This window comes from Osmia lignaria, chromosome 7 (genome assembly GCF_051020975.1).
Source record: "Osmia lignaria lignaria isolate PbOS001 chromosome 7, iyOsmLign1, whole genome shotgun sequence".
NCBI lineage: Eukaryota > Metazoa > Arthropoda > Insecta > Hymenoptera > Megachilidae > Osmia > Osmia lignaria.
This window is the reverse complement of record NC_135038.1, coordinates 2,513,999-2,541,413: the sequence shown is the minus strand read 5'-3', so window position 1 is coordinate 2,541,413 and position 27,415 is coordinate 2,513,999. Positions and strand designations below refer to the sequence as shown.

At 37.8% G+C, this 27,415-nt stretch overlaps 1 protein-coding gene and 2 long non-coding RNA genes across 11 annotated transcripts; 2 read left to right on the top strand and 1 right to left on the bottom strand.

The window, feature by feature from the left end:
- Positions 1 to 1,449: 1,449 nt before the first annotated feature.
- On the top strand, positions 1,450 to 8,518 carry LOC117609736 (uncharacterized). Of its 7 annotated transcripts, none has more exons than XR_013062382.1 (8): positions 1,450 to 1,685; positions 1,761 to 4,135; positions 4,210 to 4,429; positions 4,517 to 4,840; positions 4,906 to 5,156; positions 5,760 to 5,917; positions 8,093 to 8,230; positions 8,309 to 8,518. It is a non-coding gene; the product is annotated as an uncharacterized LOC117609736 (long non-coding RNA). The 7 variants fall into 7 exon arrangements; XR_013062377.1 differs by having other exon boundaries at positions 1,462 to 1,685; positions 1,761 to 2,685; positions 4,000 to 4,135; positions 4,210 to 4,840; positions 8,309 to 8,514; XR_013062379.1 differs by having other exon boundaries at positions 1,466 to 1,685; positions 1,761 to 1,981; positions 4,014 to 4,135; positions 4,210 to 4,840; positions 8,309 to 8,507.
- Positions 8,519 to 13,187: 4,669 nt separating this feature from the next.
- Positions 13,188 to 16,816, bottom strand: Shmt (serine hydroxymethyl transferase). 3 transcript variants are annotated; one of them, XM_034336340.2, is made up of 7 exons: positions 16,678 to 16,741; positions 15,495 to 15,797; positions 14,821 to 15,014; positions 14,533 to 14,744; positions 14,130 to 14,454; positions 13,569 to 14,068; positions 13,188 to 13,496 (listed from the first exon to the last, which is right to left on the bottom strand). In XM_034336340.2, exons 2-7 carry the CDS (start codon positions 15,666 to 15,668, stop codon positions 13,330 to 13,332), a joined length of 1,572 nt encoding a protein of 523 aa, XP_034192231.1. In that variant the 5' UTR covers positions 15,669 to 15,797; positions 16,678 to 16,741; the 3' UTR covers positions 13,188 to 13,329. The 3 variants fall into 3 exon arrangements, with proteins under 3 accessions (XP_034192231.1, XP_034192232.1, XP_034192233.1); XM_034336342.2 differs by having other exon boundaries at positions 13,191 to 13,496; positions 15,495 to 15,567; positions 16,678 to 16,759; XM_034336341.2 differs by lacking the exon at positions 15,495 to 15,797 and having other exon boundaries at positions 13,189 to 13,496; positions 16,678 to 16,816.
- A 1,191-nt stretch (positions 16,817 to 18,007) lies between these two features.
- On the top strand, positions 18,008 to 19,360 carry LOC117609714 (uncharacterized). Its single transcript, XR_004582653.2, has 2 exons — positions 18,008 to 18,885; positions 19,065 to 19,360. It is a non-coding gene; the product is annotated as an uncharacterized LOC117609714 (long non-coding RNA).
- The last annotated feature ends 8,055 nt before the right edge of the window (positions 19,361 to 27,415 follow it).

The window sequence follows — 27,415 nt, the reverse complement described above, 5'->3', positions numbered from 1 at the left end:
TTCAGTTTTCAATAGAAATGTCTCTGAGGTTTTTCAGAATTTTCGAATGTCATTAAATAGGAGAAATTAGCCAAAAACTTCGCGATTACATTTTTACCCGTAACTACCCCACCAGATGAGATACAGGGCTGAAACTTGGCACAGACTGTTTTTTCTTGATAAGCTATCGAATGATTCATTGTAAGTCGAGTTTGGTTTTGGGGCACTTCCGACCACCTTAACCGGCTATACGATTTGATTTTGAAAAATAAAACATATTTTTCAGATTTAAACAAATTTTCTGACGTAATTATAAAAGATATTGAAATTCTATTTACACTAAAAGATTCTGTAGACTTTCCTGAATATAGCGATACCTATCTTTAATACATTATAAATGTTTAAATATGTTTAAACGATCATTAAACACGGAGGGACCCCGATTTGGCATCAATTTTTTAGGATATTTTTCAGTTTATCTGAAAAAGAAGAGGTCCAGTGTAAAATCGAATTATACCACGCAACATCGATTTTTTTATCAAGCCAGAAAGCGAAATAGCTTTGCGGGAGACGAACTACCGACAGTGGTGCTTCACGTCAGGACGGTAGCGATGGTAACTGCGAGGCGGGACGCTGAGCAACCGTCCTGACGCGGAACACCACTGTCGGTACTTCGTTTCCCGCGAAGGTATTTCGCTTTCTGGCTTGATAAAATAATCAATGTTGCAACTTTCTCCGGGCGGTTTTTCAAGATACAAAATCTACTCTATCGCTTAGTATAATTCGATTTTACGCTGGACCTCTACTTTTTCAGATAAATTGAAAAATATCCCAAAAAATTGGTGCCAAATCGGGGACCCTCCGCGTTTAATGATTGTTTAAACATTTATAATGTATTAAAGATAGTTAGTGTATCTTTTAGTGTAAATAGAATTTCAATATCTTTTATAATTACGTCTGAAAATTTGTTTAAAACTGAAAAATATGTATTTTTTTCAAAATCAAATGTCTCAAAAACTGCACGTATAGGAGCAAAACGGGTTGCAGATTCGTAATCAGCGTATAAAGCACTATAAGAATCATCGGGTGAGGATCGTAACACAAAAATACGTTAAAATTTGTTGGACAGTGTAATTGTTGTTCTTTATCCCATCTATCATTTTCTTTGATTAAAAGTTCATATTTATTAACACGATTGTATATTAATAGAAATAATTACTTTTACATTATATTCTTTTAACATTTGCATCTACTAGTAATTCTCATTAACTAAAATTAGTTACTCTCGAATGCAAATAATTTAAATAATAATTATACATTGTGGATAATCTTTTGCCAATTGCATTGTTGTATACGCCAGTATCTATCTTCTGTTATAAATAGAAACAAAGGACACAGAGTGCAGGGAAAATAAGACAAGATATACGTTATCCGACACTTTTGCGAAAACATGTTTTCCTGTGCCTTTAAAAAGTTGCGGAAAATCGTTAAAATCGTCAGTTTCTTGGAGTCTGTGACACTGCATGTCCATATCTTAGTGATTCAAAATCTTTTTTTAAGAGAACATTTCATGTAATAAAATGGTTGCCATAAATCCGGTAAATGTAATTCGTTTACTTATGATTACATTCAGCGGGACGGATGACAATTAAACACCAATTAATAACCGTCAACAAGAACGTCACGATATATTAAAAGATGCGCTGGTTAGAGCGGTTGAAAATACATACGACGTTTGTAATGAAAATCGATCATACATTAAAATTCCTTGATCCGTTTAGACCAAATTCTGTGGAATTTGTGGACGACATATTTTCACCTATTGACGAGGAAGTTGCAGAACCTGTAGAAGATCTTGTGTCGCACAAGAAGGAGGTATTGTGACGTTAGAATACAAAGGAAATGCTGTTGCATATTGGAAAAGTGGAAAAAGAAAACAACTTTGATTAGAAAATGTGTAGCATAAGTTCCAAACAGTTCAATCGATTCAGCAATTGTACAGGTAAAGTACAGTTTGTTTTAAATATTTTGTTTTTGTAACAGAATTGGTAGTTCCACAGAAAGAGGTGAGCGGAATTTTTGAATGGAAGGGGTCTGAAGGGATCGAGGGGGAGGCGCCGAAGACGAATTTCCGCTTCCGGAAGTGCGGAAACTATCGGTGCCCATTTTACCAGACTTACATGCCCACCCGTTGGAAATCGTTCATGATCGACCTATACTTTAAAAAAACGTTAAAAAAGAAACTTAATCTAACTTAACCTAAACTAAACCTAACCCAACCGTAAGGTTTATTACAGCTCTAAGCCGTAAGATTTAGGTTAGGTTACAATTTTTTTTAACGCTTTTTTTAGGTTTAGATCGATCATGAGCGATTTCCAGCGGGTGAGCGTGTAAGTCGGGTAAAACGGGCACCGATAGTTTCCGCACTTCCGTAACCGGAAATTCGTCTTCGGCGCATCCCCCTCGACCCCTTCAGACCCCTTTTATTCAAAAATTCCGCCCCCCTTTTTCTAAACAACAGCCACAGAATTTTTTACAATAACATTTTAGAATAAAATGAATTAATTTTTTTACGTTTTTATCCGACTTCTAAAAGGAGGAGGATAATCAATTCGATGTGTATGTATGTGTTTTTTTTTTTTTTATGTATGTTCACCGATTACGCTGAGACGGATGGTTCAATCGGAACGAAACCTTTTGAATCTGGTAGAGTATGTTTCCCGATTGAACCCGTTAAAAAAATATTTTGCATTTTTTCATTCCTAACGACTTTCTTCTCTAAATGTATGTTCGCCGATTTCTCCGAGACGGATGGACCAATCGGATCGAAAATTTTGTATCTTGTAGAGTATATCTCCCGATTGGTCCCGCAATACAATTTTTGTGTATTTTCATTCCTAACGACTTTTATTGCAAAAAACGTAATACTTCATTTATATCTTCCGGCATTTATGCTGCAGGGAATGTACCGATTGCGATGAAACATTTTACATTTAGTAGGAGGTATATCCGCGATGATCCCACTTGCAAAAATTTATGGAATTTGTTAATAACTACTGTCATAGCGAAAAATGTATTCCTTGATGTTACTCTGCAAGGAATGTATCGTTCGCGATGAAACCGTTCATATTTAGTAGGATATACAGGGTGATTACCTCGCGACTACCTCGACACCTGAAGAGGGATGATTACTAAGGTGATTCTAAACAACTTTTTCCTTTGCCAAAATGTTGGTTAAGGCTTGGTTTTCGAGTTAATAACAAAAAACACCGACCAATCCGAGCGCGTATAGCGCGCAGTCCCAGGGACTGCACTGACTGGTACGAAAACCGGACCTGACATAGGTCGTGAACGAATGGCTTGGCACCCCATCGGCATAGCATAATAAAAAAACTTAACTGGTAGAACACCTTTAGTCGTTTAAAATGAATACGGAACCTAATCTCTTGTCGCCTGTCATAATGTAAAAGTGGAAATTCTAAGGATTCTAAACAACAAATAAAAATGTTTGAAGTGGAATAATTAATAAACGTTTGAATTAGAGGCTACGCTAATGATGCAAAATTTGAAAACAATTTAAATGAAACTCATCCATTCGTTTCTAAATTAACTTGCTACGCTGAAAGCAAAAACATTATGATAGGCGACAAGAGATTAGGTTCCGTATTTATTTTAAACAACGACTAAAAACGTTCTATCAGTTCAGTTTTTTTATTGTGCTATGCCAACGGGGTGCCGAGCCGTTGGTTCGCGACCTACGTCAGGCCCGGTTTTCATAGCCGACATTGCAGTCCCTGAGCCGCTCGGATTGGTCGGTGTTTTTTGTTAATAATTAGAAAACCAAGCCTTAACCAACATTGTGGAAAAGGAAAAAGTTGTTTAGAATCATCTTAGCAATTATCCCTCTCCGGCTGTAGAGGTAGTCGCGTGACACTCTGTATATCCGCGATGATCCCACTTGCAAAAATTTATGAAGTTTGTTGTTTATTAACCATTTAAATTTGGTCAATTTTTTTTCAGTTTATGGTTATTAGCTAAGCAACAGAAATCCAAAATCACCTTACACTATCCTACAAATACTACAGGTTCCACTAAAAAGTGTGAAATAAAATAATTTTTAACAAAAAACATATCCGACTTCGAAATGCACTAAAAAGTATCAAATAATTTCTATTTCATTTATACCAATATTCCATAGCTATTAATAATATCTACTTAATCGTTAAATAGGATATCAAATACATTTCAAAGTTTTCGGAGGCGGCGCATAATTAAAAACTTTTCGTCTACTAGGAAGATCCTAGTTTAGGCTTCGGCAACCTATGACAAATAACCCATTTGATAATTTCAAGTAAACAATATTTAACAGGAATCAACTGTTGCGTGTGGATTTAGATATTTAGGGATATTTACTTTCAATTCAAATTCTTCTAATTCAACCTGTGGTATTGTAAACGTATCGTAATCCGACGTAGTATTAATAACGAACAATTTAACCAAGCCGTTTTGTTGATTTACTAATACCTCTCCCAAAAAGATACCAGGACCAGCATCAATCCTCCTAACATAACCCGATGTATTATCACCCTTCGTCGGGACAGAAATCAAGACTTTATTTCGAGGAGGCAACTCATATGATGAGAAGATGGGAGTGCGTAATTTCTCTTCATCAAATTCCACAAGGCATGGAAAATTCTCTCTAAACCTCACTGTACCTCGTCGTTTTTCCAAAAATGACGTCCCCAAAATTCCGGCCTCCCTAACAGGAAAATCATCTTCTACCACCTGAAAATGTACAGGGATGCCATGCACGCAAATAATTACATCACTCCATGTCCGGACCGTACCTGTGCTAATACCAGTAAGATGGTAAACTATATTTTCATCAACTGATAAATTAGGATTTAATTCTCTTCGTTTAATAAGGTTAAGTTGCGAGCCGGTGTCTACAAGGAATTTAGCTAGACCATTCCGAAAATGTTCGTGCTCTAAAGGAATAAACGGTGATTGTGTGACCTGTTTCAAACTGATTTCGCGGCAAACGCGGTGGATGCGGCGCGAGAGATAAGGGGTTCCCTTCGTGCTGCGCCCGTCGACGAAACCCCCTTTGAATTTAAAGGGTTTTCCTGATTCCTAGAAGTTGAAGGAATTGATGGTCGCGATGTCTTCTAACCATGGTTAGTATTATCCCAAACACGGTTAATATTTCCCCTCCGGCATTGTAAAACCGTATGGCCTAATTTTCCACATCTTCGGCACCTAGGAACGTTGCAAATCGGCACCCCGCGTTGATGATCCCCTCGCGCATGACATTGTCTGAAAAAATGACCCGGTTTTCCACAATTATAACATGTGCTTTCGCGCACCTTTGCCGTTAAAACCCTGGGATTAACATCGAGAGGTTTAAGATTCCGAGATGTCCGCGGAGTGTCGATCTGGGTTTCTATTTTCGATGCTAATTTTGCAGCAGCTACTACATCTTTTAGACCGTCCCTGGAAATGATACCTGCAATAATATCATTCCGCAATCCTTTCAGAAAACCATGTACCGCACTCTCTGAGAGTAAAGCTTGAATACCCACGAATTGTTCTAAATCATAATTCTCTCGAACTGCCTGTACCCCGCGGTCTAAAATTCCATTTACTCTGAATCCAAATTCCTCTGTCGTTTCACGCTCATTGCGACGTACGGCTTTTAACTGATTTAATGTATCATTTAAATTAAAAGTCCTAGCATAGGCAGATTTAATCAAACTAATCAACTCCTCTACGGTTTTAAGATTTGCATCACCTACCACATTCCTATAGATGTGGTGCTGCATCCGACTTCGAATCAACGCGAGCAAATAAACTTTATCATCCCCTTTAACCAAAGAATCAGCGAATCTACACTGTACAATGAAGTGGCTCACCGAGGACGGTTTACCATCAAAATGAGGTACGAATTTGCTTAACAAATCATATGGAGTACGCGACACAATCGTCAAAGACTCAGGTAGTGTCATTACCAAATTTCCGGGTGTATTCTTAGCCGAAGGTTGCAATAAAGATTGAGCAGGTGCTGCATCGGAAATATTTAATTGGTTGCTGCTACCGCGTGAAGAAGAGAGAGTCACGTTAGAAGTTGTTGCCTCAGATGAAGCTGGCGTCCGGGGAGGAGGGTTCGCCGCCTCTACGCGGGAATCGTCCGGTCCATAGCCCTGTACGGGGCACCGGTATGGGCCGGCGATTTGGCGGTGGGCAGGCGCAGCTGTAATATCTTGCAGCGGGTGGAGCGCCGGCTCGCCATCAGGGTCGTGCGGGGGTACCGCACGATCTCCTACGCGGCGGCGATGGTCCTGCCGGGGTTCATCCCTCTCCAATACCTGGCGGAGGTCGAGTCTAGTACCTACTGGTACTCAAGAGCCCTCCGTCAGGCCGGGGAGAACCCGCCTGGACCAACGGTCGAGGAGTATCGGAGCCAGGCCCGACTGGTCGCGATGGAAAGGTGGCGCCTCTCTCTTCGAGGGGTGGCTCCTGGAAATCGCGCCGTCGGGGTGGTCCTGCCGGTGCTGTCAGAATGGCGGGATCGCGGCTATGGCGCCCTGACATTCCGGGCCACACAGGTGCTCCCCGGACATGGGTGCTTCGGGGAATACCTGTGCCGAATTGGAAAGGAGGATACACCCAGGTGTTGGCATTGCCGGGCGGGGCGGGATACCGCACAGCACACCCTCGAGGTGTGTCCTGTGTTTGAGTTGGCCCGCCACGCCCTGCGTGTCGAGGTGGAGGGCGGTGATCTCCTATTGTGGGGAGGTCATCGCCCTCAAGGGGAGGGCCGAGCGAACCCGCTCGGAGAAGAGGCCGGCGCCAACCGCGGCGCCGGCGGGAACCGCCGCCCTAGGGGAGCCGGGGGGGTTGACGGCGCCGATCGCCGTCGCCCCCACCCGGCGCGATGGATGCGGGGAGGGGATAGATGAGGGGCGGCCCGCGTGCCCTCCCCAACAGGGAAGGAGCCAGAGCGCGAAGGGTGGCTTTCAGGGGGTGGGTGGGGTCGCGGTGACCCTCCCGCCCCGGACGAAAAGAGCCCGGACCCCGGTCGGACCTGGGGGCGGGCGAGGGGGGCGTTACCAATCGAGGGCCCTCTCCGCCTGTCTCTGGGGGGCCGGGTGACTCCGGGCGGAGATAGTGGCGGGGTCCCTCCCACGTAGGGAGTTGCCGCCCTCCCGCACTGAGGGGGAGGGACGAGGAGGGGCCGAGGAGTTCCCCTGTTGGGTAGCTGGCCACAGCCCACCACAACCCCCAGGGGAACGATTCGGCGGGCCGCAGGCGCCCCGCTGGGACGCCATTGCACACGGACCCGTGGTGTTGCTGGCACCGGAAGTTCGGCGAGGCGTGGACTGCGCCCGATCTGCCGCGCGGGCGGGCGGGGCGCTGCTCCTCCCTCCAGCTCGTGCAGGCGGATCGAGGCGCGGGGACTGCAGGCGTCCTGGGCTGGGGGCCCAGGCGCCATTGCACGCAGTCCTCCGAGATGAAGCCGACATCGGGTGCGATCCCCGGTGTCGGCAGAAGGGGGGTCCTTTCGACTCCCCTCCAAGATGGGCGCTTTGGCGCGAGGCGGGGGAGGTTCCGGAGTAATATCACTCAGGTCCCGGAGCCTCCCCAAAACGCCCGAGGAGGTCACCGTGGGCTTTTAGCCGGTAGAAATCCGGCACTACCCCGTCACCTCCCCCCAGGGGGTGGCGGGGCGTCTCATCTTGTCGAAGATTTCCCCACCACCCATCGCACCCCAGCTCTGTATAGTAGATTGATCAGGGACACGAAGTGACTCCTGTAATTGAGGTTCAAATCTTCCAAAAGAGGAAGAAGACCCTATACTAGGAGATTCTGCTGAAACTTCCTCTACAAATACAACACTAACACCACGCAGACTATTCCTGCGTCTCTTCCTTCTGGCTCTTAATAATTTCTTTGATAACGGCGGCATTTTGTCGAATCAAATATAATGACTATAAACTAATATTCTATAATCCAATCGTTTATCATCTAGACTTACAGTTCTGTTGCGACGAACAATTGATAATGCGCAAGAAATCACTTTAAGATTTTGCTAAATTAAACCTTCTGTTTGCAGGTGTATGGTCCCATCCGTCGGCGACCCGTTGAGCAGGTTAACCTTAGTTTGTGAGAAGGTCCTCAGGTACTTGGGTCGATGGTCTCCAGCTCCGCAACAGGTACTCCAATAAAATCCGTCTGCAGTCAGCTGCTTCAGGTAGGCCTCAGCTCCGTAGGAAATCCGCTCAGGTCTCTGGATTTTCTGGATTCTATTTCGTCTCTCTCTTATGTCCAGATTACAAAAGTGATCCGACAATATCGTGGACGAGGTGCGTGTGATTCCGGTGGATGGCTTGCACGGAAGCCGAAATCACCTGTCTCCGGTAATTACCCTTTCGCCCTTGGGGAAACCGCGTCAAAACCCAAGAAGGAGAAGTTGCACAATTTTAATTTTGTCCACTTATTTGTAATGTTCAATAAAATAGTTTGTAAAGTATTTGATTAACTGTTTAATTCATACCCGCGAGCTGGTAAAGTAATTTTAAGTGTACATACATAAGTCTGTCACAATCACTTTGTTTAAATTGTAGTTGCTTCACTGTTTTAAATTGTCACTTTTGAAATAAATCCCTTTTGAAAGATACCCTTTGTAAAATCACTTTTGAAATAATCCTTTTTGAATATTCCACCTTTATGAATTATCCCACTGCTGTCACCAAAATATGTTGCGTGAAGATTTAGATATTTAGGGATATTTAGGATCTTGAAGAACGTGGGTAAGGGTACCCGTGGGGCGCTAAAGCACCCTGCTCGCAAGGCGCGAAATGAGTTAAACAAACTGCTGTTTACTGTTGTTTTCTATTGGTAAGTTCAACTCTTTATTAAATAGTCTTGAAACTAGGATTTCAAAATGTACTAATTTGCGACTCGAGAACAACTTGTCAGATTCAAGCGACAAAATCATTCTGATCGTTCTGCGCTTGGCGGAGGAAATCTTCGCGCGATGTCGGTCGATACCCCTTCCTTGGTGGATCCTGGATCCTCCCTCAAGATCATCCCTCGTCCAATGGTGGAGGAGTCCACCAGGCTCTCCAAGCTCCACTCTTGTGAATTTGATGCAAATTTTAACTCACCCCCGGACTTCCAGGCAGCGCTGATGTCGCTTCTCTACATGCATAGCTTGTATCACTGATTTTAACATACACAACTAAAGATATCGTGACGTCATGTTCCCGCGAAATTTGTCGCCGCTTTTTCAATTGTTTCAAAATTTAAAGAGACAAAAGAATTATGGCGCACATGGTTGTACATGGTGGCAGCGTGGATGACTGAATTTCCAGGTTCGTGAATTCCATTATTATAATAATTACTATTATTATTATTATGACTATTATTATTATTTAAAAAGATATTTTTTAAAGTTTTTTCTAGGTTTTTAGGTTTTTAATAACTTCTACTGATGAGATGCAGCAACAGCAGAAGAAGATAGAAATTAAGTAAGTACAGAATTGTTTAAAATTGTTACTGAAAACAGTAACTGTTTACATTGGTGTTTTAGTAATATATGTATTTAATTTTAATTATTAAAATGTATCTTTAAAGGATGTTCTCCTTCACTCAAGAGAGAAAGGATAAGAAGAGGATGGCGCAATGGGTGGAAGTACGTGGTAACCCAAAGTCAGTGCTTCCACTTGAAAACTGAATTTCTGGATGATCTGTAACAGCTATTTTGAAGAAAAATACTTCGTGAGAAAAAGATTAACAACATCAGCAGTTCCCGCACTGAACTTACTTGGTAATAACTCTTATATAATTTTTATAGCATATGTAAATAATTGTTAATGAAAATATTTATTACAGTGTCTGAGGCTGCCTTTATTAAAATAGAGCAACAAGACATCTGGATGCAAATGAAAAGAAGAAGAAGAAGAAGATTGTAAGTATTCAGTTTACATATACAATATATAAAAGCATTAACATGGTATTAATACACTGAGGTATACATAATAATACTTCTAGCATGAAGTGTATGTATAATATTATATAATTTTGTTCTTATAGTTAAACCTGATCACCAGGGGAGTGGAGATCCTGATTTTCGAGACATTTGGTACGTGTGTTTTATTGTATGTATGATTGTGATTAATTGTATATTATTATTGATATATATACAGGGTGATCCTCTCGCTACGCTACCCAAAGGAAGTGCCGCCACAATAGAATGTAGAAGTCGACATCCCATTTCTGTCATCGCTTACTTGACCGAGGTGGCCCCTGCAGCGAAGACGGCTGTGTGCGTGAAAATGTGTTAAGAAAATATTCTGTTTTCCGCAGTGCTTAAATGGGACTTTTCTGCTCATTACACACATTTTCACTCACACAGCCGTCTTCGCTGCAGGGTCAAGTAAGCGATGACAGAAATGGGATGTCGACTTCTACATTCTATTGTGGCGGCACTTCCTTTGGGTAGCGTAGCGAGAGGATCACCCTGTATATATTTATTTTATTGTAGTAAAAGTTTAATATATGGAAATGTATTATGGAAATTACTCCACATATATTGTTATAATTTTTTCCCTTTCATTATTTTTATTTTTCAAAGTTTTGAATAGGTAAGACTATGCACACGTATATAGGGAGCATATGCTTGTGTGCGTATCTCACTGATATCATTTATATGTGTTTGTAGCGACACCAGCGCCGCCTGGAAGTCCGGGGGTGAACTAATTTTAGTTACAGCATTAAATACGGGAGTTTGGAGGGCCTGGAGTCCACTCCGTCCAATGTAGGCCCCTTCTCCTGGCTGTGATCCACCCTCAAGAGCGTGGAAGTGGAGGCGCACCGCCAAGACGCTAGAACGTTCCAGCGCACATGTGCTAGGAGAAAGCGTGGAACCCAGAGAAAATAGGAAACGACAAGACCTTGTACTTGCCAAAAGGCAACTCTTGAGGAAATTTACGACCCTCTTTGAGTGCATGAAAAGACTTTGTAACTTTTAAGGACCCTTCGTGACTTGCTCGAAAACAACGAATTTGATATGGTCTATCATAAATTAGTCTTTCAGGAATTTTTAGAAGTGAATTCCATTCCATTCTCTGGCTTTCCGACCTTCTCTCAGCTCGATCACCCACGTCGAAGGGTTTACAATTTAGGCTTTGTCTATTTATATAAGTGTACGCGCAGATGGTGTTTAAATTTCGCTCTTGATTTACAACCATCGATACAAAAGGTCCTCGACTGATCTTCGAGACATATCGATACTACAAACTATCGATAAATATTCCCATGGCAGTGTCGCTATACTACTCTAAACATATTCACGTGATAACATTTCACGTTACACTAGAAACATCGTTTATCAAAGGGTGTCCCAGAATTAGGTTGAATCCCATGTAGAGATGGTTGTTGAGATGATTCTAAACAACTTTTTTCTTTGCCAAAATGTTGGTTAAGGCTTCGTTTTCGAGTTATTAACGAAATACACTGTCCAATGAGAGCGCGCGGACTGAATCGCGAGAGTGATGGCTATTGATTACATTCGAAAGGTGGTCATGAACAAGCGCGGCGGCACCGCATCGGCACAATCTGCAGCTGCGTTTTCGAAATATAAGCAATTGAAAATTGGAACATCAATTTCTGAAGCATGGAAAAGGCAAGGATTTATAATTTTAAAGTACTAGACAGATGTACTGTCAACTATTCGAAAGCGAAACACACGTTTTGGAAATTGCTATTCCAATTTGCAATTGCTTATACAGGATTGCCTCGAAATAAGCAACTCACTTGGGACCGAACAGTTGCTTATTAGGAAGCACGCATGCTATTCGGCTTGACGAATGAGAGATCGTCAAGATACGTCACTTGTAAAAACGAGTGAGAAATCCAAGGTAACGGCAAATGGACCTCTCACTTTGCGGGCGACTTCAAACAAAGAGGGGATAGCGAGTTGCTTATTTCGAAACAGAGACCACTTGCTTATTTCGAGGCAATCCTGTATGTACATATGTATCTTCAAACCGAAGCCGCAGATTATGCCGATGTGGTGTCGCCGCGCTTGTTTATGCTACCGTTCGAACGTAATCAATAGCCAATACTCTCGCAGTTCATCCCGCGCTTTAATTGGACAGTGTTTTTCGTTAATAATTCAAAAACGAAGCCTTAACCAACGTTGTGGAAAAGGAAAAAGTTGTTCAGAATCACCTCGGCAATCATCCCTCCAGGGGATTCTATTTCATTCTGGGACAACCTGTATAAAAAAGACTAATATGCACATTTAAAAAATAGTTCCCTGTTTCGCCCCATATTCCCCCACCGATCGATTTCAAAGGTACCGCTAGGAATGTCGCCTCTTATTATACTTATTCTTCGGAATAGTTGTCATAACATGTGTTAAATCAGCAATAGTCATAACAATAGATCATAATCATCGCCTCCAGAATTTTCGGCAAACTTTACTGTTATATCTTTCCTTTCAAAACTTTATATATTTTCTTTCAAATTAATCACAATACATCTACCATCGGCGAACCTTTAAATTGTTTTATTATTATATTACTTGAAATCATCGTCGCTAAATCCGCCATAAAACGTTCGACAGATTTTTAAATTAGTTTAGTAATAAACTAATTTAACCGCTCGCCCAAAATTAACGGTACCATTCCGGTACCAACGTCACCGGTACCTTCGCCCTTTCCACGCGACATTTTTCGCACACCCACCAACTTCCACCATGTACCCTTACAGCCAATTAAACTCCACGATATTTTTCCTTTCCTACATTTTTACCCCTAGTTCTTTAACTCCTCCCTTTCTTGAATAATATAAGAAATTCCGTCTTAGCAGCAACAGAACAACTGCAATCGTTAAACAGAACCATCGAACAGATTAATACATCTGACGAGTTCACCATATACTTATAGTTAAAATTAAATTCTATCTTCCAAGTTACATGTGTATCAGAATTAAAGACGATGTATATTCAACTCTTATAATTTGTTATTCATTTGGGAGTTAATACCAATATCATTAAGCTACCCAACTTCGCGTTGAACTAAACGTGATGGACTAACAACATGCACAAGATTTTTTGTATTTAATTTCCTACTGTATTCATAATAAGTATTTTTTACGTAATGTATAGATACAAAAATATTACATAAATACATACTTCACATCAGATCTACATATGCATACATTTATGTTTTTTGTAAGTAATTAATATGTATAAAACTGTTTATAAAAAGTAATAGAAAATTGATAAAAACAAATTCTTGTAACTATATCGAATGTAACAAAACATTGTTCAATATCATAATATTAATATATTTCATAACCAGGCATCGGAAATTGTCTAGAAAAAGTTTCAACTTCTTCCTTTAAAGCTGCAACCTTTGTTTTAATATTAACATCAGTATTTAATACTCGTTTATAATCAACAAGCTTAGGACCAGAAATATTAGATACTTCTTTAGCAAGTTGCAATCCTAAAACATATGTTTATAAGATATTTTCAAATATTACTTTCAATTAAGTATAATCTGTTATCTTAAATATACCTTTATGTATGAAGTCAACGACTTTGTCAATGTCTTCTTCAACTAAACCACGAGTGGTTAATGCAGGTGTTCCAAGCCTGATGCCACTACAATTTAGTGCACTTTTATCACCTGGCACTGTATTTTTATTGCAAGCAATAGAAATACTTTCTAAAATTGCTTCTGCTTTACCTCCTGATACTCCAACAGATCGTAAATCTACTAATAACATGTGAACATCAGTACCACCTGTACTAATATTATAGCCATAATCTTGAAGTCCTGAACACAATCTCTTTGCGTTAGCAATAATTTGTTTCTGATATTGACGAAATTCCGGAGACTTAACTTGTTTCATTGCTGTAGCAATGCCTGCAATTGCATGATTATGAGGACCTCCTTGTAGTCCTGGGAATACTGCTTGATTAATTTTATCTTCCAAATCGTACATGATCTTTTTTCCATCTTTGCCAATACTTCTAACTCCTTTACGAAAGAAGATAATACCAGCTCGAGGCCCTCTAAAAATTATAAAAAATTTATTAACTGTTTAAAAATGAATAATTATTTTAAAATAAATACCTTAAAGTTTTATGGGTAGTAGTAGATACAACATCACTATAGTTAAATGGGCTAGGAATTACTCCAGCTGCAACTAAACCAGATATATGAGCCATATCACTAAAAAGATAAGCGTTATTTTCGTCTGCTATTTCTCTGAATCGTTTATAATCTAGACATCTGCTGTAACAGGATACACCTGCTATTATAATTTTAGGTTTAAACAATCTTGCTTCTTCAGCCAACTGATCGTAATCAATTAAACCTGTTTTACGATTAACTTTATATGGCATTGATTCAAAAAATATTGATGTTGCAGAAACTTTTTTGTTCAAAGTAAAAAAACCTAAAAATATATTCAAATATTTATAATTTTATAAACATCATGATATTTTAATGAATTTATATAAAAATTGTATATTACCATGAGTAAGATGTCCTCCATCAGGAAGATCTAATCCCATGATGCGACCATGGGGTTCAATTAAACCTGTATAAACTGCAAAGTTAGCAGGACTTCCTGAATAAGGTTGTACATTACAACCCCATTCTTCTGGATTTAAATTAAATGCTTCTAAAGAACGTTTCTGTGCTAATAATTCAATTTCATCAATGTATTCGTTTCCTCCGTAATATCTAAATTCAAATAAATACTACATGAAACAATATATAAATTTAAAAGAACAATAATAATAAATTTTTATAAGTATACCTTTGACCAGGAAGACCTTCGCTATATTTATTATGAAGACAAGTACTCAAACATTGAAGTACGCTGAGAGATGTAAAATTTTCACTAGCAATCATTTCAAGTCCAGATTCTTGCCTCTTCTTTTCATTTTTTATCACTTCAAAAAGTTCTGGGTCTGTTTCCCAGATATTTTTATAAATAATTCCCGTCATGTTCTGAATAAATGAGATATAGTAATAATAAATGTGTTATAAATTAAAAATGTGTTTTATAAGACAAAAGGTATTGTAATGATGATAATAATTAAAATAATATTTATAACATTGAACAACCATTTACTTTTATAAAAATCAATATAAATTAATCTTTTCTTTCCATTGTTTTTATTTGTTTTCAGTTTATTTCTTAGCTTACATAAACAGTATTCTTAAAAATATAATGGTTATATATTCCTCGTGTATATTAATATTTCAATATTTTATTTTATAATTTAAATGTAATACTCATGTAAATTTAATAAGAATAATATGTCATAATATAACATAAATATACTGTTATTTATTTATCATTGTATAATATTGAACTGATTTAATACAATAAAAAATTGATCCATAATCGATTATATTTCTAATATAAATGATTATATTTATATTAAAAAATAATTGACTTTTAAATAAATTATTAATATCACTCACGAGTTTAGACAAGCAACAGGTAGTCGAAATGTGGACGTTACAATTTGAAATTCCAAACACATCTGGTATTCGTCTTTGAAAAACATAATCTTTTATACACTGTGTCCGGGCGATTAACAGGTTTTCAACCAATTGAAAACCGCGTCGATTTAAATTTAATCGATTTATGATCATAATTACAAGTTTTTTAAATCGTACGTGTAAAAGCTTATGGAATGTGTAAAATGACTTTTTATTTTATTTGTGTTTGATCTGTTACCATTTTAACAATATGTCTTATAAATGTACTGTCTAACCTAAAAACTTTAGAAATCAGGTTTTAAGTTAATGAAATATACACATGATATTTAAAACTTTTTAAATTGAGTCTTGTTTTATTACAATATCAGAACTGCTTTAATAAATCATTAAAAGATCGTTAATATATTGAATGCTGTTTAACTTGTGTATACAAATATAAAACACAAACGTGATCGTGTTACACTGAATTTCATTTCGGAAGTAAAAAATTTAATAATAGGGTACAATTATACTTATCACATTCAAATTTAAAGTTTATTAGTCACATATTTCCAGCCATGAAGTATTTGTCACGAAATTTTTAAAAAATCTTAAGCAATCTATTCATGTAACTCAATTTTTATAACTAACAGATTGAGAGTATCTTATTACAGTATAACTTTATATTATTCATTATAATAATAGGTACAAATTTCAAGAATAAATGTAGCATTGTTATTGTAACAGTTCTAATTTAAAAGTACATAGTTTTCGTATAAGTATTTAGTAATATTACGTTTATTACCAAACAATCCAGCTGATACGTTTATCGACATCTCTTACATTTATTTTTTTTTTAACAAAATTGTTTCTCTATTTCAGATAAGATATGTAGGGAATATTATATGACCTTTAAAAAGCAATTAAACAAATAACAACCAGTAATTTAAATTATAGCAATTATTGGAAAATTATTAAAAAGCATGAACACTTTGGGTCTACATTTCAACGCTGTAATTTTGTTTTTCTAATAAATATGATATTAGAAAATAAACCCACTTTCATTTTTTAAGATAATTTTGAAATCATTAGATTTACTTCTGGATAAAAATATCGCATGAATTTACTTCTCGGTGAAATTTAAGTGAGAATAATTATACATATAACATGTTAGCAGTAATACCTGTGTCATCAGCTTCGTTAAACGCTGCCTTTCAAGAATCCGTCTTGCTACGAATAGTAATCACGTCATGTTTATGTAGTTTTCAAAACAGATTTGATGGATTTAGCAATACGTAATGTAAGATAAGATATCTATATTTAAAAAAAGAGATGTAAAAAACAATCCAGCAAACATATTTCGTTTTACTAATAAACAGTGACAAGCTGATAAACAAAATTACAGATCTTTTTAATTCATCTTTCATTGATAATGTTTCATCAATTGTCTTTAATGTTATGATTACTATTTGACTAATTTACTGTCGATTAACGGCAAAGCTGCTTCCGGAGATCGAACGTATTAAACTTATAAGAATCATATCGTATAATAATTAAATACATAAGCGACAGTACAAAGGATAAATTAAACGAGAAAAGAGTTGCCGTTTTGGAAAAAATAAAAGGGTGCCTGCAATAAAAAGACAGAAGCAGAGCAGAAGTATCCACTTATAATACCAACTATAAAAATATAAGGGATTTAAGTGAGAGTAATCCAGAGGCATACTTGACAATGAAACTGCCCATAAAATATAAAAGAACAGTGGCGCAAACGAGATTAGCAGGCAAACTGTATTGGAAATTAAGAAACCTAGCCGGGACAATATGTAAAATAATGGAGGATGAAAGATGTGAACTATGTAATAGAGATTACTTTATTGATCGTTCTTTATTGATTACTGTTTATTGATCGTTCTTTATTGATTACTGTTTATTGATCATGTACTTATAAGTTGTGAAAACTGATTTAACTAACAGTTGATAAATCTGTTGAGTAAACGATTTAAACACTTATCCATCGAGCAGCTATGATATAGTTAGGATTAAAACACATAGGTGGTGTGTGTGTGCCTAACGACTATGCAGATTGCTCTTTTTCATATGCAAGAAGATCGTCTTTTCACGTGCGATGCGCATTAAAAATTAGTTCTGGAAAAACTATGCGATAAATATTTTTTGTTCTTTTCATTTAACCGATATTGCTGTTTTCACTTCCCAATACCTCTACAAAATCAATTTTAGTCAATGTTTGTAAATACAGTTGCTCGAATCATCTACAGAAAATATCGGAAATTGATTATTTGTCGATCTTATTTAAAATTTACAAAAAATGAAATTTAAAAACAAAAATATACCATAAAATTGATTTTAATTTACAAGATTGATTCTGTGTATGATAAATACCCAGATAGCACACGATGTCTTAAAGACATCCATTTTACGACCATTTTAGGTCTGAACGTCTTACGACCTTACCTGGACATCTTTACGATATTTTGTCCCGAACATGTCTTTAAGGCATCTTTACAGGGTACGAAACGAACGTTGTAAAGACATCTGAAATTCATGTCTTTAAGGCATCTTTATAGGGTACGAAACGAACGTAGTAAAGACATCTGAAATTCATATCTTTAAAGCATCTTTATAACGTACGAAACGAACGTATTAATTATTCGAACGCATTGTTAAATGGAACGAATGCTAAATGTATTTATAAGTGTGACTGGTCAGTACGTGTTGTTCAGGTAGCCCTGAAGAATTTTTATATGAATGTAACATAGTTTCATAAGAAGGGTAATATTGAAATGTGTAAACGCGTTTTTTTCTTAATACCATTACGGTTCCTAATACAATTTTCAATCATTTGGGAGTGTAGCTGAAGAAATATACAATATTTAACCAATTGCCTTGGCCTCTTAAGATAGAGAAAAGCAGGATTCGTTATGCTTATCCGGCTAGACCCTTTTGGACAATGTTTTGAGGCAGGTCATATGCGTTCTGTCAGCACGTTTCCCCTTCTTAAGCAAAGGTCCTTGATAAGGTTATGGGGAAATAAGAAATATATTGTAAAGGTTTTATGACAAAAGTAAACTTTAATTGCTTTATAATTGGCTTTAACGAAAATTGCTTGTTGATTGCTCTACGACTCTAGAAAAACTAAACGGCGACCGGTGTCGCTTTAGACCGGTTCGAGTACGCGCACGCACGCGGTTATACTAGCAAGGATGAAAACATAATACTCAACAGTCCTCCAAGTCGGGGTGTTATAAAGAAAACGGTCAGTACAAGTCAGGTCAGTTTCCTGCGAGTTGTTGAAGTTTGTATTTCGCTTTGTGTGTCGTGCAGTATTAGCTATTTGCTGTTTGTTGGATTTTGATTATTCAAAAAGAGCGTAAGTAAATAAAGTGATTATTATTTCGTTGTTATTATTTTTTAATATATTTTCATTACTTTCTGAAAATCTTTCATAGAGTATTATTCTTTTAATAATTTAGATTGCGTTTCTGTTTATAATGTTTCCAATGTTGATTTCTGTATAATTGAACATGTACATACAAATTCTTATTTTAGCTGCTGCAAACCTTGCCGATAGTAAAAGGACAACGGAGGTGTCAATCCAAAATTGGTTAAGAAGAGTTTTCGATAGAAAAAATGTAATTGCGAAACAGTTTTGAATAAATACTTTGTATATTTTGAATAAAATATTATTATACTAAAAACGATTGTATTTTAATTAAGCAGCATTTATAAGACATCTGTAGGGTATATTTAAGATATCTTTAGGACGTTTGTAAGATATCTTTAGGGCATTCATAAGACATCTTTAAAACGTCTGTAAAGCATCTGTCGGATATCGGTACGACATCTTTAAGACATCCCGTTTTCTAACATAGGATGTTAACAGGACGTATTTCAGGTATTCGCAGGACTTTTCAGATATTCGTAAGATATCCTCAATATCTGGAACAGATATCTTTAAGATGTTTTAACGACATCTCTGTGACGTTTGTACGACATCTTTAAGACATCCTGTTTTCTAACATAGGATATTATTCTTTTCTTTTTTTTATTCATTATTCCATACAACTTTTGCCCTATTATACCGACGTGGTGCTGATGCACTTGATCACGACCACAGCTTGAACGCAGAGCATACCCAACACTCTCGTGGTTCGGCCCGCGCTAAAGGCGCGCTCTGATTGGCCAGTGTTTTTCGTTAATAACTCGAAAACGAAGCCTTAAACATCATTTTGACAAAGGAAAAAGTTTTTTAGAATGATCTCAGCAATCATCCATCTTCGGCTCCTACCCCAGTTCTGGGACACCCTGTATATTCAAAGCGGAGCGGTTGTGGGGGAGATCGCGATTGGCGGATTTCGAACGAAACCATACATGCCGGTTTGAATTCGAGAACACCGATGTAGGAGACAAAGGGCGAAGGGGGTACCGAGGCGTTAGGAGAGCAAAACAAATTTGGGAGACAATAAGAAACGGTCGCTCAAATTCAAGGAGCAAACAGAACGACTGATCTGGCTTGTTGGTGTTTTCGAGCTAAACCGTGTCGAGCAACGAGCTGTTACAATTTTAAACAGAACTGTAAAAGACAAAAAGTAATTGTATTACATGTTATCACCAGGCTATCACAATTGAGTTATTATAATATTAAAAGAGAAAACTAAGTTTTTTTAAAACTTCAATAAAGTCTTTACAATTTGTCTGCATAGACAATAGGTAAATTCTTTTATTACATATTGAACTATACATATATCACGTAGACAATTTCTCCATTGAGAAAGTGTCTATATTGGTAAGTTCTGTTTGTCTGTCAAGTCTACTGGATGAGTTCTGCGAAGTCTTCTTTGAATGTGTTGATTGTACATATTGTTAGCTAGTGGATTAATATGAGTTTCTATCCTGCTTTTATATTTTGTGGTTGTTTTTATTATTTCTTCTTGAACTATGGTGATGTTGAGATACTTTCTAATATCTTCATTCTTGATATACCATGGAACATTTAGTATTGTGAGTAGTGTTATCGATTGCTGAGCTTCGATTTTGCCTATGTGGCTCATTGCAGCTATACTTTATAGTGGAGTACAGTATGTCCATATGGGTTTGATTATTGATTTGTATATTTGCAGCTTGTTATTTATATTGAGTTTAGACCTTTTACCTATTAGCCAAGACATTGTCTTCTTTTTAGCCGAATTCGTGTAACTTTTGCAGTAATATGTGGTTTCTAAGTTAATCCTGAATCAAAATGTAATCCTAAGTATGTAACTGTTTTTGTTTGGGGTATCTCTATATTGTTTAATTTTACATCTGCCATTTGATTTTTTCTTAATGTGAATATAATAAGTTTGCACTTGGTTGAGTTTACTTTAATTTTTTTCTTGTGGAGTCATTTTTCAAATTCGTCGATCTGTTTTTGTAAGACACTTGCTGCCTTGTGGAGGAAAACTAAGTATGTTGTAATGTACACTGTGTCATAAATAAATACGTAAAGATTCAAATAAAGTCATTATATGGCATAATAATTACCCTACTATAGGAGAAAACTATTTCTGTTTTTAATAAAATTTTAAATTTCAAACTTCTAGCAGCAGCTTTTCAAGGAAAATGGTCTAATGTAAGATATGTAGTTCGAAAGGTGATAGTTCAAATGCCTACACGCGTGGAAAAGCACACACTGGTTGGCTCAGCAGATGATTCGTAACAATAAAATTTCATAATTCGGCAATTTTGTGTGTTCCATCGTGTCGATATCTATACCTTTCGATTTATCTTTTTGATACCTTATGATTTTTTGAAAAAAAGATGACTGTAAATTTTCAGTCCTCATAATTCAGAAAGTTTAAGCGATATCGAGCAACGGAACATCGATTTTTAGGTCATATATTGGATTCTACAAGCCCACAAAATTCAAAAAAAATCCAAGACTATGCGTTCAAAAATGTGATCACTTTGCGTGAAATGGTCCTCAATTATGTTAAGAAATTGTCTAAAGGAAAAAGTATTAAACTGGTGAAACATTAAAGGGTATAGTAGGATAAGATGGTCAAAAGTGCCCTTGAGCCGAATTTGCTTCGCAATGCACCATTCGATAGCATATCCCAAAAAACCATGGTACACCAAGTTTCAACCCTGTACCTCAACCGGGAGGGTAGTGACAGGGTAAGAAAGAAAAAGTAGTTTTTGCCATATTTCTCCTATTTAACATTATGCAAATAATCTGCATAAATTCTAAAATATTCTAGACATGTTCCTTTATGATTGTGAATTTTTTCAGATTTTTCGGTTGCAAATTCTAGGCGTAAAAAAATCAAAAACGCAAGAAAAAGTCGAAAAATTGAGATTTCGGGTAGAAACTTTCGAGACACTAGATTTTTACTTTCACAATAGTTAGATATTAGCATGATTGGTGTCCTGAATTTTTTTCAGATTTTTCATTCTGGTGCGTCAAACCGAAAAAAATCAAAAACTGATATTTTCGACATATTTCATGCGATATCATGAGAAATACTTCCAATTTTTACATTTCCTTTACACACTTAGTGCATTATGTGATTTCTAACATTTCTGCACTGGTTAGAGCAAGATCCGAATAGAGGAAGTTAAGTTATTATAAATAATTGAAAATGTATATGCACCTTGTATTCAGAAATATTGAAGAGTTTTTCAACAGCAGCGATAGCCGAACGGTTAAGGTGTCGGAAGTCTCAAGCGAACCTCCGACCGAGAAGGTCGTACAACTCGTAAAGGGCAGAGAGCAGGTCAGAAGTTCTGACCGCTACAGCGACGGGCTGGGCCAGTTTGAGTTTAACGAAAAATTCCTTTTTTTTCGTAAAGTGTTCGCGATATCTCGACAAAGAAGCGCGACCGCATAAAAATTAGCGAAAGTGAGTGTTTGGTGAGGGGGGCCATCCCCCCCGTCACAGATCATGGAGAAAAACCGACGGTGACAAACGTGTCGACAACCGATGGAGCGAAAAAAGCGGCAGTGCACCTCAATTTCGAGGAAATAATTAAGCTAGTCAACGACGCACAGTGTCACGGATCGCCAATCTAGCTGGACAAAAGTCATTTTAGTGACTATCACAGAATTTTGTAATTTTCACTAGAGGTTGTTGAAAAAGGTCTAGAACCAGGAAAATTACGCTTATAAATTAATTTCACGAAGTATAATGACCGTGACACCTATCCAAAGTTACCGATTCTATAGGTCTATTTTATAGGCTGACGTAAGCCTAAATTATGTATTACAAGAAATGTTGTGTGTTAAAGTCTATTAATCGAATAATGTTGTATTTTTTGTCAAATATTATTCACAAAAGACTGTATTTTCAGATGTAATAATAGAATGTTTTATTATTTTTCAATAAATTTATTTTTTACTGTCTTACTTTTATGAAAATAATTTCTATACCGTTAAAAGAAAATGAATTTACGTAGATCTACAAAATGCGGTTGATGCTGGTTGGTATTATTTGTTGTAGTAATGTATTCTATGATTCATTAGCTACAAGATCTTATCAATTTTAGGTGCCGAGAGGTGCCGTACGTAAAAATATTTCAATTTTTATTAAGCGGTGTGGTTGCTCCGTGAAACACATGAACCTCAGCGGAACGCTCGTCACTGCAGACATCAATTTTCGCGAGGACAATGATTTATTTCTTGTTTCAATGGTTCCGTTAAAGTTAACAGATGGAATACAAATCGTTTGGAAAAATCCTCAACCATCATCCACACGATACTGCAGACCAATAAAATTAATATTCGCAAAAGAATCTGTAGAATTAATTAACACGGAAAAAATGAAAATTGACAATCAAATAGAAAACTTAGTCCCAACAATAATTAAAATCGGAGAAATACGTATTATAATACAACATCGTTTATTATTTACAATGGTGGACACAAAAATCTGCAACAGTTTAACTGGAACTGCATCTCAAAGATGCTACATATGTGGTGCTACGCCAAAAATGATGTTTCGAAATATGAATTTGGATTATCTGTATTACATACATGGATTAGATGCTTCGAGTGTCTACTCCATGTGTCATATCGACTGGATGTTAAGAAATGGCAAATCAGGAATGAGAATGAGAAAGAAATAGTTAATAATAGAAAAACAGAAATTCAAAAACAATTTCGAATACGTATGGGGTTAATCGTGGATCGCACAAAACAAGGCAGCGGAAACACAAATGATGGGAACACGGCTAGACGTTTCTTTGCTGATCCAGATACATCCGCAGACATAACAGGAATTAATAAAGACTTAATAAATAGATTTGCGATTATTTTACGTGCAATTTCAAGCGGATGTGAAATTAATATAAGTGCATTTAGCGATTACACGAAAGAAACAGCAGAACTGTATATTAAATATTATTCGTGGTACTGCATGCCCGTCTCAGTGCACAAATTGCTATTACATGGTGCCGAAATTATAAATTCTGCACTGCTACCTATGGGCCAGCTTTCAGAAGAGGCACAAGAAGCGAGGCATAAAGATTGCAGAAGATTCCGTAGTAACCACAGCAGGAAATCTTCACGGGAAAACACAATGACTGACCTAATCCATATATTATTAATAACGTCAGATCCAGCAGTTACAAAACATAGAAAGAAATATTTTACAAGCAATAGAACATCGGATATCTCACATCTCTTAAAAGAATCATTACCGGCAATCAGTAGTGACTCGGAAGCAGATGTTTCAAATGCTTCGGATAATGAGTAGTTTATAAACAATGATATCGTAAGTACATAACAAAAATATCTTTTAATTAACTATTGCATGCATACATTACGAACCACCCGTGATCAATATTTTATTACTCAGTTATGAATAGTTCAAAGTATATTGTATAATTATCAAAAATAGAATAATTTTTATAAAAGTGTGATTACTATTCATATTTGATATGATTCCAAGTATATTAACTGATAAATAAAGTACATTCCGTTCATTTCGAATTTTGTCCAGCTAGATTGGCGATCCGTCACACTGTGCGACGGAAACTTCAGCAACGGGAAGCTCCTGCTGACACAGCAAAAATAACAAAACTAATTCACGACAAGATTATCAAAAAACCAAGAACAGGACCTAAACCCTCCATCCCGTTAAGAAGCAAAAGCGGAGAACCAACCGATAAAGTGAAGACAAAAAAGTCAGTACAATCTGGAAAACAGAGCCCCTGCGGCCCGACTAATCGAAACGAGGATCAAATTGCAGAGCTACAAAAAACTATAGCTCTGCTCAATGCAACAATAGCAAAAATCGCCAAGGAATTGGAAGAAGAAAGGATAAAGAACGCAGCACTAGCGGGGAAAACTCAAGATAACACAATGGAAGCGGAACCCTTCCCCCCTGCTACTCCTAGCGGCAGCCGCGGTCAAAACGCCCTGCAAGGGGTAAAAGCGGAATCAATCAAAGCAAAACGGCCACGCTCGGTCGCAAGCAGCGAGGAAACCGACACATGCGGCTCACCAGGGCCGAGCAAACCGAGACCCAGTATAGGGTTCCCAAAGCCAGACACCCCGAGCGGATGGTCAACAGAAGCACGAGCCATGGACACGCAAAACAACCCCACGGCGGGAAGGAGTGCGGACATCCCACCAACAGCGGCAACCCAGGCCAAAGCGGTATTAGGCAGACCCCCAACCATAATAGTAGAAGGTACACAACAGCAGGTACCTTACCGTATATTAAAGGACACTCTAGGTTTTAGTAATTTTAAGATTAAGCGTATATCGGACAAAAAACAACACGTGCAATTAGAAAAATTAAGCGAGTATAGCAAAACAATAGAGTTCTTTAGACAGAGAATCATAAAATTCTATACATATACGCCGAAGGCCCTCAAACCACAAAACGTTCTATTAAAACGCCTCGACCCGAGTTTCTCCCCAGAGGAAATCCAAAACGAGCTGGTGCAGATGAACCTAAAAAATGTTCAAATAACAAAAATCGCAAACTTTATTACCGCGAAATCAAAACGGGATAATAGGCAGCTGCTCTTCTTCCGTGCAGATTTCGCCAGAATTCGACCTAAGCGCGGTCATAAAAGTTAAAATACTCATGCACCAGGTCATCTCATGGGAGAGACTCATTAAACGAGACCCAACCACATGCATGCGCTGCCAACGGGCAGAACACACCGCAGGTAACTGCAATCTAGAATACCGCTGCGTAAAGTGTACCGACAACCACGAACCCGGTCAATGCAAACTAAAAAAAGACGAAAAAGTAGACCCGGCCACCTATTCTGCGTCAGGTGCAAGAGCCACGGTCACCCAGCCTCGTATAAGGGGTGCCCCAAATATAAAGAGTTCATAGCACGCGTTAGGGAAATAGCGGTCAAAAAAGGGGAAACAGTAACCTTAAGGCAAAATCGAGCAAGGGACAGAATCGCGAACAGCGGGCTAAAGGCCAACGTAAGTTACGCGAACGCCACCAAAACAAAGCCTAGTTTACAGCCGAGTACGGACAAAATAAGCGCGAACCTAACCATATCACAAAGCCCAAGTAGTGCACTAGTCACCTCACAGCAACACCACACGTACCCTCCCCTAGATGTCCTATTCAATGACCTCAAAACATTCATGATGGCACAAATCAACAGAGTTGAGAATAGAGTAGATGCAAACGCCCAAAGAATAGAGGACCTGCACCATGCCTACTTCTACCACCCGGAAACGGATACACCAAACAGCTACAATGACTAACCACAATAATTTAAAATTAATCTCCGCAAATGTAAATTCAATAGCCTCAAACGAACGGAGACACAACCTGCTAGAGCTGTTAAAGAAAAAAAAACCGGACATACTTTTCCTAAACGAAACCAAACTGAAACCACAGCACAAGTCCAAATTCAAAGACTACACTCTTATTCGCAACGACCGAAACAGCAGTAACGGAGGAGGAGTAGCAATCCTAATTAGAAGCGACATACAACACGAACAAATACACACCCCGCAGAGCCTATCCATCATCGAGCATATAGCACTGAAAATCAAGCTAAGGAGCAACAAAAATCTTCAAATAATAGCAGCCTATGCGGCGGGAGCTCAAGCTGACGAATTCATCGCGGAATTCGACGCCCTCTTCAGATCCTTAGATCTAGACAATCCCAACAATTTCTACGTTTTGGCGGGAGACCTAAACGCGAAGCACGCAGAGTGGAATAACGCAACCCCAAATGGACGAGGACGAGCACTGAATAACTGGCTCAATAGCAACAGTATAACTTACAGAACCAGAATCTTAAAAACTGAAATCCCAACGTTCCCTCGCAGCAACGCCCATATTGACATCGGAATAGCGGACACCAGAATACATATATTAGATATCAGATACATATATTATAATCCGAAGTTATCGGATTATAACTCCACCGAAATATATGTGAATCCAGAAATCAGAAGGCTCCAGAAAACTAAAAGCTCCTTACTTACAATCCTCCTTAATGAATACAGAAACGCTACTCCTTTCGCCAACCAAAAAATCGAAACAACCAAGAAACTCATTAAACATTACAAAAGCAGAATAAAACAAGAATTTCAAAAATCAGTAAGCACATTCTGGGAAAATAAAATCAAAAACATACCACACAACACCCAAAAAATGTTCCCACAAGTAAACTCCATCTTCAGGAAAAAGGAAACACTGGACATACCCAATTTAACAATAAATAAAAACAAAATGCAAAAATAAACCCAACAAAGCACTCAAAGGATAAAAACGACAACTTCACAATAACGGACACCAAACACAAGCTAAACATACTAGCCGCTAGCTTCGCGGCGGCAAACTCAATTAACGATGAAATGGGCAAGCAGAGGCTAACAGAAATAATCGAAAGGGAATACGACACCTTTATGGAAAAATTAAAAACCGAGACAGCGA

Coding starts and splice junctions, on each gene's coding strand:
- Shmt (XM_034336340.2), bottom strand. CDS start 15,668: ATGATCATAAATCGATTAAATTTAAATCGACGCGGTTTTCAATTGGTT. Junction 15,015..15,494: donor CCTGTTGCTTGTCTAAACTC/GTGAGTGATATT, acceptor TCATTTATTCAG/AACATGACGGGAATTATTTA. Junction 14,069..14,129: donor ACTACCCATAAAACTTTAAG/GTATTTATTTTA, acceptor TATAATTTTTAG/AGGGCCTCGAGCTGGTATTA.